We start from the raw sequence: 10,465 nt of genomic DNA on the forward strand, positions 1-10,465 counted from the left end.
TATATATATATATGTATATATAAATAAACTTGACATTCAGATGTTATAAGGTCACCTTCAACGTTCCAATCTTATTTCATTGAAAACCCTTGAAACAAAGATCGGCTTCTCATTGGCTCTCCCTAAAATAAAGGAAATCAGGGCCGATAAACAGAGGTATATAAAGTAGTCAAAGGAAAAAAAACTACCAGTAGTAGTCAAAGGAAAAAAAACTACCAGTAAGTAAAAACACCTTAACAGAAAACAACTTTAACGTCATACAACTGCGCACAATAGTCAAGTAAAAGTGATTTCACACACAAACAAGAAAAATACATAAAAAAGAAAACAGGAAAATGAGTGGTACAAAGATGAATTCAATTTTTATTACTGAAGAAAACTTCTCAAACAACACAAAACATGCAGAACAGTGGGTTTTGCAGGCTCTCTGAACAGAACATTTCAACACACTCATGCCCGATTCCTCAAGGCTGAGTTTTATAAAAGACTGAATTCAAGCAGGTTCAAAAAGGAAACAAAAAAAAAGTGACGTATGCTGGTGTGTAGTCTCCATCACGCCAAGCCAGTGTTAAAATTAAATATAAAACACATCAAGTGCACCCATTCATGAAATGTTCTTAAAATCCTTGTGTAAAAGCTTCTAAAATCCAAACCAGTGAAATATTTAGTGAACGACAACCTGTGAACAAAGCACCTCAGTTTGAAACAAAACCTTCATTTTCCATCTTTTATCTTCCAAATATTAGTCGAATAATGAAAAATAGTAAAAGGATGCAGTGATTCTCTTTGACTGTGAACTCCTGAAATCAGATGATGGAAAAAATAAAATACTAATATTAACGAGGTGCTGAAATAAAGATGCCTTTCATTTACTGCCGTGACACTCGTGAAATAAACACAAAGTAACTGAGTGCTGAAAATGAATGAAAGGTGTCATAAATGCTGTGGTAGGACAATTAATACAGATCCTAATCAGAGGAGCATCAGACCTAAAGTAAAACACAACACTTCAGTGCAAAAAATAAACAAAAACAACCAAATTGCAGTCATCTTTGCAGCATACATATTTAAATGTACTTCCTATGTACAGAGAGCCCTTTTAATGGATAAAAGGCACAACCAAACACACACAAAATAACAGCAAAAATAAACATAAAATAAATAAGCACAAAATAAGCCTAAAGGACTACTAAGAAAAAAAAACAAAAAGTGATCCCATGCGTTGTCTGGTATAATCAAGGTGCTCTAATAGTCACTGTGATCCGTGTAAGTTAAAAGCAGCTGACCACAAATCAGCCTCATCCGTGGAGTAAAGTGGTTGGGATCAACTCATGTAGTCCGATGTTAAAATGACTCAAAAACTGAGGCAGAGGGGGAGATAAAGGGGACAAGGGCTTTCTGGAACTGTTTGGAAAAGGTGGGATGTTTCCATCCATCCAGATCATCAGGGTGGCATCRTCTGTGTTCTGACTTGTTGAAGCTACTGCAGCCCTCATCTACGGGAGAGGAGATACTGTTAAGAGACAATAATCCCTTTTTTTTTAAATGCATAACTGTAATGTAATGTTTATGCACTCAGTTATTCATTACAGGCCAATTTAGAAACAGCTTTTCTAAGGAAAAGCCATTTGCAACAATAAAGTAGACTTATTCTGGGCCCAAACAAACTAAAGTCACACGAAGGAGTTGCATGGATTAACCTCCTCCTGAGCAGTAAGTATGCAGGTCTTTCTAACTCCTGTTTCTCCAAAAACACACAGTTGCCCATTCATACCAACAGCTTGGTGTGCCAGCATCTTGAAGTGGTCTTTTACCTGGCAGGAGGGCTCAGTAGCAGAGAACTACAGCACAGTCAGCATAGTCTGGACTCCACAGTCGACAAAGTTCTGGAAACATCAGAAAACAAGCCTGATGAGAAAAAAAGTCACGCATGTTCCTTCAAAAACACTGCCTGCTGTCAGAGGGAATTATATATAAAGCTCAGCATGTGCCATAAATTGTCAAATAGACAAAATTAACTTTGTGCAGTTGCAGCACATTTTATTTCAGTGTTGAATCAGAATCCTATATTACACCCAACARCACCATCTAGTGGTGTGTATGGATATTACATCCAAAAATAAATTTAAAAAGCTGTTTTTTTTGTTTGTTTGTTTTAGTTAAGTTTATTTTTTAAGGACATCTTTACTTCTTTGTACTCCTATTCCCATTAAGCAGACAATCACCTGATTGACAGGTCGTACTCTTTGATCTGGAGTCCAAGGACTTGGGGTGTACTGCATGTTTGGGAGCAAGAAGGGACAGCTATGAAGGTTCGACAATAAGAGTGTGGAGTATAAATTGTTGAGCAGGAAGAGATAGTTAAACCCAACTAAAAAAAGTCTTTATGCAGGTAAYYGACCATCTCTGCTGAATGTCCGTGCTCATGTACATACCTGATARCCATACGGACCCTGTGTATAGTTCACTGGCATCTGTGGAAATACGACCCCTCCAAAGTTGGTGTAGGAGTATGGCTGCAAGCAGAAMCACACAGGACTAAAAATACAGTTATGGACTTTATCATCAATGATATAATTGAGCGATTTCTTTTTTTTTTTAAATCACAGAATTAAGCCACCACTGATTAACTACTGAAGTCATGGTGGGATGTACCTACAAACCTAGGCAGAGATAATGTTTGCTTGTCTATGAGAGAGTGAGGTACCTGATTATAGGGGCTGCCTCCACTGAGGATGGGTGAGGATTGTGTCACCCCTCCGGCCAAGGGTGAGCAGCAGGTGCAGTAGATGTACTGGGTGGGACTCATCCAAGGAGCTGGTCCAACTAGCCGCGAGGGCATGGAACCTGGTTGGGAACAAAGACATTCAGAGTAAATTAAAGTTTCTGTCTAAATAAGAGGATAATCTGAGGCTAAATCATACACAAATACATACGTGAGTTCCTTTCTTTCATGATTGCAGGTCCCAGCTTCAGCTTGCGGCCTTTAAAACTGATCTGTTGCTGTTTTGTTGTAGGAAAATTGATTTAAAAAAACATTCAGTCGTTTTATTTTAACTGTCAAAAACACAGATGTCTACTCACCTCAATGATTGACTGAATGTTGACATCTTCACTGAAGTACACAAAACCATAACTAGGACAAGAAAACAGAAAATAACCCAAGAGTACAGCAACACACTGATTTAAAAGAACAATACACCAATACAAACTAAGCTGCATGTAGAAAAAAAATAGAGAAAAACCCATCAAAACACTGGTTTAAAATGTTATTTTTGCATCACGTAAACTATTCACACAAGTGACAACTTTTTTTCTGACCTCAAAATGAGGAAACCAGAAAGATCATAATAAATACACAGAGCTGGTTGTATATAAAATGTAATGCAGTTACAAATATCCAGCTGTGTAAAACAGACACTACAGCTCACCCTTTGCAGATCCCTCCACGATATGTGATGATTTTCACCTCCTTTACAGCACCATATCTGGCAAAGAAGTCCCGCATTTCAGYTTCATCAACCTGAGGGTCAAAAGCAATTTTGATTAAAAAAACAAAAGCAAATAAATCTACATCAATTTTTACTCAAATAAATTGTAGATTTCAGTTGATTAAAATGCATTTTAAATTTTTGTTAAAGCTGTACAAAAATGGATCAAAAATATTTTTCATTTAGCTCAAGAGATCAGGATAACGCTGTTTTTTTTAACGTCCTACTGAGAGAAAAAAAATACAAGCTAAGTTTTAAAAAATAATTTGAGAGATTGCTCCAACGTCTGTATTCCTGCAAAATGAGGGAAAATCTGTGTAAACTACAGACAATCTCTTGCTGTGAGCAGTCCTCAGCTCCCGTCGTACTCCTGACGCACAACGGAGTGTGTGCCTGAGCCGGCCAATCACTTTTGTTGACATTGACCAGCTGACTCATTTAAATACACCTCAACATTCATTACTTTCCATTGACTGTTTATAATTGAATGTGGGCATGTAGAGGGCAGAACCTAAGGGGGATCTTGTGCACAAACTCTGAGGTGCAACTGTGATCTATAAAGGGAACTTGCTTGAAAGTGAGCATGTGCAAAGTTTTATAAATCTGATTTTATTTTACTTTTTTGGCACACTTCATTTTTGCCTTTCAGCCATACTTGAGTATAATTTCTACACAAACTTTTCTAAACGAGGCCCCAGAACTCTTTGGAATTGGTGATTAAACTAAAGGTGTTTGCATTATGGGAAGTGCTGTAACTTTACTTTAGTTATGAACTGGTGCTACATTTATCAGTTGATCTAAATTTATTGAATGTCACACATCAGGGGCTTAGCTTTAAACACACATGTAACATTTACCTACCTTTATGTCGATCCCACCCACAAACAGAGCATTGGGGGTTAGCTTGCCTTCAGGGAGAATGTACCCATTTGATAACTTCAACGAAGTGACAGTCTGGTTGAAGTTTCTGGGTTTGCTGTAATCCTTGAGTAAAATATATAAAAAATATATTATAAAAGTAYAGAAACTCGACACACACATAATATACTGTAAAACAAACTTGGCCATGATAAACACCCAATGTTAGCATCCCTTGAATTAGCATGTCACAGTATGGCTAACAAGTGGTTAAGGAAAGGCTAACCATCTTGTCTGATCTAATGCCAAACACAATACAAAACTTTGTGCAACTTTTTACCACTTTAAGAATACTTAAAAAGCCATAGTAAGAAAAGTCGAAACTGTAATTAGCCGGTGCTCAACCTCCAATGTGCTTAACATTCCCGAAGGGGGGAAATTAAAAAAAATTGAGGGGCCGAACTGTTCTGTCCAGTAAATTTACCAGCACAGACTTTCTCAAGGAACAGACACATAAAATAAAATAGCAATGGAAAAGTARTCCGTAGTGGTTTAAGCAACAATTTCTCTTTAAAATATATAAACGTGGCATCAGACAAGCTAATACTTGCTAATAGTGCGCCATTTTCTTGACCAGAAAAGGTCACGCTAATAACGCGTGCTCGATAGTATTMAACAAATCAGCACTTCACCGATATAATATTCTATTAACTTATACTATTACAGTCATGTTTTGCAGATAACAACTTACCATATCTAAAAAGATTAAAACCAAAACTTAGGCTAAGCGCTCACGCTGAAAACCCGCTTTGTTCTGCCTGCCTGCCTGCGAACACGCCCCGCCCCCCGAACTCCAGGCGACCCCGCACTGCCTGACCCCTTCAGAGGGTTTCTTTTTATAAAATCTACTCGTAGAATTTAATTAAATCATCTCGTTATGTGTACTTTTTCATAAGTAATTTGTAGCATCATAATTAATCGTTGTTAAAATATTATTTTAAATGGCAGGTATCGAAATTGTTTACTTTTTTTGCCTGTCGAGTCACCTGACGCAAACACACAGAATTTACGTGCACACGCAGCGAGCGTAATTGGCGCGCCAGGGAAAGGTTAACACGTGTTGCATCAYATATTGTGACCGTGATATTTTGTGACCAGAGGGGGCCGCCCCCTGTCGCTTTTCTGCAACAGAACTTGGCCGAACATGGCCACAAAGAAAAATAAGACACATACGGAAAAACAAACAAACAAATAAACAAATAAATAAATAAATAAATAAATAAATAAATAAACTGTTGACTGTTATACATGGTCACAGAATAAGACTGTTGTCATATATTGTGACTTCCCTGTAGCTGAGGAAATAGTAAAAAATATGTATTCAAAAACTATTTCTATTAATTGTTTACATCCTTTAGTGTCAGAAAAATAACTTTTGATCACTAATAGACTTTTATTAAATTATTACAGGGTCACATTGACAGCTGTTATCATATATTGTGACTTCACTGTAGCTTGGTAAATAGTAAAAATATTTATTCGTAAACTGATTCTACGCATTGTTTACATCCCCTAATGTCAGAAAAATAACTTATGATCACTGGCATGGTGACTATTATTACTACTATATATAATAACAGCTGTCATATTATATGACCCTAATTAATTAATTAATTAATTAACATCTTCCACAGGGAAGATTATGGAGGACCAAACCTATCATAATGGGAAATAAATGTAGAAATATATAAATGGCTTGAAAAAGTAAATACATGGCTAAATAAAATAATAATGTGGCAAATTTATATATTTCTACATTTATTTCCCATTGTGATAGGTTTGGTCCTCCATAGAATATGACTCCATTATTAATATGAGTCAAAACAGAGTAAATATTTTCCCCACACCTCAAATGGGTGATTCAGAACCCTCAGCATTATATCAGGTGAGGATATCAATCCTTGCATTGCATCSAGATTCGCCCGTATAATCACAGCATGTCATCTGTTATTTTCACCAGGTGGTGCTGACCAACGTAAGGATTCAGGCTGTTCCATTCAAAGAGCAACATAACCACCGAACTCCAAGTGCGTCTGTTGGGAACAACTATAGCCTCAGGGCACACAGCCTGCAACTAAAACCTCTACGACAGAGACAAAACCTGTTCTTTTCAGAATTCCTTTGCAAAAACAAAACATATGCTTCAATGTTGGTCTATCTAAGATTTAACATTTTGTCTGATGTTTTATCTCATGTACAAACGTTAGAGCAGCTCCAGCAACTTTTCAGAGTAGATTATTGACCTTAATGAATTGGATAGCCCCAATTCCACCTGGCAGGAGACAAGCAATCAAGAAAAAGGTAACGACACCCTCACCTCAATGCATTAAAAAAGTAAAAAATCTCTGATCAAATTGAAAATTCATTCTTGAACAGGACAACATTCGTTCATGCCTCGATCTCTGGTTGAGCCAAGCGTAGGACTGTGAACATAAAAACGCCCAGTAGTACGAGTCCAGAGCAGCTCGACATAGGAAGTGAAGATGGGGGTGTTACTCAGATCGAACCCAGCGACCTGGAGGCAAGTAACTGAAGTCACTTTCTGAGATTAATACTCAAGCGTCTTTTTAGGGCCCTGATGATCTTGACTTTTCTCTTTATAGAGATATATGTACTACATCAATAGTATCCCCAGTTCTGCTTCTTTTCTGCACGACCAGATGGTCGAGATAAAAAGTCGTCTGCCTCCTGAGTTTGAGGGGAATTTCCAGACTTTGATGGACAGCATGACAGAGGAGGTTGAAAGAGATTATTGCTTCAGCCTTAAAAAAAGCATATGTAAAAGAAAATGCTTTATAAGTTTATATAACCTTGACAAAAAAAGTAAACACATGGATTTGTGTACAGTATATTCAGTGGACTACAATCTGATGGACTCCTCTGAGCRTCAGCGACTGTCCATTTCTAGCATCCCTAAGCCGTTTCCCCAGAGGGTGATTCGTGGACCAATCCCATGGGTACTCTCAGGGAAATCAGCAAGTGGCAAAGTCAACATCTGTTCACCATCAACCCTGTTATGGTCCAACTGCAGCGTGTCTGTATAGATAAGTAAGAGATTCAGTGATAACAATGCTACAGTTTACTTGCATTTAATGTAACATTTTATTTATTGTTTTATTTTTTTGCAAATTATGTTATTATGAATCACTTGAAACTTCAAATTCCAAACATCACTCATTAAGCGAGTAAAACAGGTAATTGTATTAAATGACCTATTTTTGAGGAAGAGCCAGACTTGTAAATTATTAAACAGGCAGGAAAAACAGCCAGCTAATGTGGCTCATATTCAAAGATGTGAAAAATGGGACATCAGAATCCATGAACAATAAGACACATCATATGCACTGAGGTGTAAAGTAGAATGACTGTGCAGCTTTGATTTCTTTATCCCATTAAGAACTTAAATAAATTACCTAATATAAAAGTGAAATTGAACTAATCATTTCTTTTTTCCTGTTTCAGCTTCTCATTCATGAGATTCGTAAAAACGTCGGACCTCTCCTCCACAAGAACATTTTGTTCAAAAACAGTGCCAAGCTGCCAGAGTGGAACTGGTTGAGAAGTAAATAGTGCCAGTCAGACAGGAAGCCAGTCTTCAGATTTCACCAGGGTCTTTACATTTACTGTGTGCGAACAATCGGGCCAGCAAACTTCATTGTATGTACAGGCTCATGTTTCCATTTTGTCAGACACACGTCAAACTGATTTTTTGGAGGATTGCGGGGACTCGTCTTTTGCTGTGCTCCTTTTGTCTGGTGGTGTAGCAGCATGGGATGTCTGTCTGCGTCGTTGATACAGTATACACTCCTGATCAAAATCTTAAGACCAGTCAAAAAAGTGCAAGAATTTGCAACAACTTTCTTTTGATCAGGAGTGTATAGTATATGGAGTTGTTGTTATTTGTAGAAACCAGCTGGTGTACACTGTTTCTTCCTGCTTGGATACCTTTATTCTGTTTTTGCTGTCAGGTGAACCCTGCGTCTGTTTGGTGAATGTTAGATACTAACAGCAAAGATTCGCTGTAGATTACTGTGCAGAAAGACCTCTAAATGTTTTGATGCTGCCAAGGAAAAAGACGTTTTTGTAAATTTTTTAAGTGTTTTTTTAAATTGTTCGAGCAACAGTTCAATCYATGGAGTGGTTCTCAAAAATACATAAATTTTGGTTCTCAAAAACTAAAATGAATAAAGTCATGTCTTTAAGAAATAAGAAAAAACTCCCAAACATGAGTTGTCACAAGACCTGGAACAAATACCATACTTCATTATTTAATTTTGTGCAGGATTTTGGGACATTTTTACCTTTTCATGGTTCTTTAGTTGATGCTAAAATGCCATTTCTCAGACACATTTCTGGTCATTTTTTTTCAACAAAAAATGTGTCTTTGCAACAGACTACTCATAACAAAWTGCAAAAACTTAGATTCCTTTTCAGTCATTTCACTCAGTACAACACACAGTTGTATATGGGACACGCGCGCCCTCGCGCGCCTGGCTGAAGCCACCTCTAATCACGTCTTTAGACCGGTGACGTGGTGACGTTGAACGTYGGGTGACAGGCTCCGCCTTCACCCTATAAGTTCGCAGTCACCAGCGTCATTACTTAGTTCTATCGCCCTTCACCTATTTTGGATCTGTGAGTGTTAAACCGGTACCTTCAAACATACAGGTTCAAAATGTTAATGCTCAAACAGCTAATTCACTCGATCATCCCGGGCGAATGGTTTGCCACCATCGATTTAACAGACGCCTAGTTTCACATTGCGATTCACCCGGAGCACAGAAAATATCTCAGGTTCGCCTTCGAGAGTGTAGCCTATGAGTACCTGGTGCTACCGGTCGGTTTCTCGCTAGCTCCCCGCACCTTTTCAAAGTGCATAGAGGTTGCGTTGCCCCCCTCAAGGAAAGGGGGTCCATCTGTTAGCATATGTGGACGACTGGGCTCTGATTGCAAGCTCCAGGGAGCAAGCACTAGATCAGCTGTCTCAGGTTCTGTCACACATTCAGGCTTTAGGGTTTTCAGTAAACACCCAGGAAAGTCTTATTAACACCAAGTCAGCAGTTTTCGTTCCTCGGACTAGAAATCTGCTCCTTGTCAAGCAGGGCTCGCCTCTCRGAAAACAGAGCGGCCGCGTTTCACCGCTGCTCAGCTCAGTTTCAACTGGGACGCAAACTGAGCTTCAAAACTGTACTACAGTTACTGGGAATGATGGCCTCCATGATTTCAGTAGTACCACTCGGGCTGTTAAAAATGCGCCATTTTCAGCATTGGTCTCAGTCCCACAGGCTGTGTCCGTCTCGACACAGACACAAAAAGCTAACAATAACTGCTTCCTGCATGACGGCTCTCAGCCCCTGGAGGGAACCCGGCCTCCTTTATCAGGGTTCTCCAATAGGGAGGGTGTCGTTTCGCAAAGTGGTATCCACAGATGCCTCCCTGAAAAGTTGGGGAGCTCTGTGCGACGGCGCGGCGGTGAGGGGAACCTGGACTCCACAACAGTCCAGGCTCYACATAAACTGCCTAGAATTGTTAGCAGTCCTGTTAGCACTGAAACATTTTTGTCCAGTTCTGGAGAACCATCGTCTTCTAATCAGAACGGACAACACAGAAGTGGTCTCTTATATAAACAGACAAGGGGGGACTCGGTCCCTTCCCCTGCTGAACCTGTCTCACACTCTTTTACAGTGGAGCAGTGTTCATTTTCTGTCTATCAGAGTCATTCATGTTCCGGGGAGACTGAACCTAGGCTCCAGGAGCGGACCTCTAGCAAAGGAGTGGAGGCTGCATCCCACTGTGGTGGCCCAGATTTGGGTTTTGTTTGGCAAAGCGACAGTAGACCTGTTTGCCTCTAAAACAAACATGCACTGTCCTCCGTTCTTTTCCATGATAGAGCAGAGTGGTCCTCTGGGAGTGGACGCCCTAGCTCATCCTTGGCCCGATGTACTTCTGTATGCATTTCCCCCAGTGGAAATGATACCACTTGTACTAGAGAGGGTGCACGGACAGAGCCTGTCTTTGATCCTAGTGGCACCCCGCTGGCCAGCGAAGTCTTGGTA

At 39.3% G+C, this 10,465-nt stretch overlaps 2 protein-coding genes across 5 annotated transcripts in view; one reads left to right on the forward strand and one right to left on the reverse strand.

Annotated features, from left to right (window-relative positions):
- Positions 1 to 340: 340 nt before the first annotated feature.
- Positions 341 to 5,217, reverse strand: dazl (deleted in azoospermia-like). Of its 4 annotated transcripts, none has more exons than XM_014011232.1 (10): positions 5,101 to 5,217; positions 4,353 to 4,475; positions 3,432 to 3,523; positions 3,085 to 3,136; positions 2,937 to 3,003; positions 2,708 to 2,847; positions 2,436 to 2,516; positions 2,226 to 2,276; positions 1,815 to 1,886; positions 341 to 1,496 (listed from the first exon to the last, which is right to left on the reverse strand). In XM_014011232.1, exons 1-9 carry the CDS (start codon positions 5,101 to 5,103, stop codon positions 1,842 to 1,844), a joined length of 654 nt encoding a protein of 217 aa, XP_013866686.1. In that variant the 5' UTR covers positions 5,104 to 5,217; the 3' UTR covers positions 341 to 1,496; positions 1,815 to 1,841. The 4 variants fall into 4 exon arrangements, with proteins under 4 accessions (XP_013866686.1, XP_013866687.1, XP_013866688.1 ...); XM_014011233.1 differs by having other exon boundaries at positions 341 to 1,513; XM_014011234.1 differs by lacking the exon at positions 2,226 to 2,276.
- Positions 5,218 to 9,746: 4,529 nt separating this feature from the next.
- LOC106519480 (dynein heavy chain 3, axonemal-like) overlaps positions 9,747 to 10,465 on the forward strand; it is a 7,070-nt gene continuing 6,351 nt past the window's right edge. The window contains 1 exon segment of the mRNA XM_014011182.1: positions 9,747 to 9,881. Within this exon segment, the coding sequence (XP_013866636.1) occupies positions 9,747 to 9,881 (135 nt within the window).

This window comes from Austrofundulus limnaeus, unplaced genomic scaffold (genome assembly GCF_001266775.1).
Source record: "Austrofundulus limnaeus strain Quisiro unplaced genomic scaffold, Austrofundulus_limnaeus-1.0 Scaffold78, whole genome shotgun sequence".
Classification (NCBI taxonomy): Eukaryota; Metazoa; Chordata; class Actinopteri; order Cyprinodontiformes; family Rivulidae; genus Austrofundulus; species Austrofundulus limnaeus.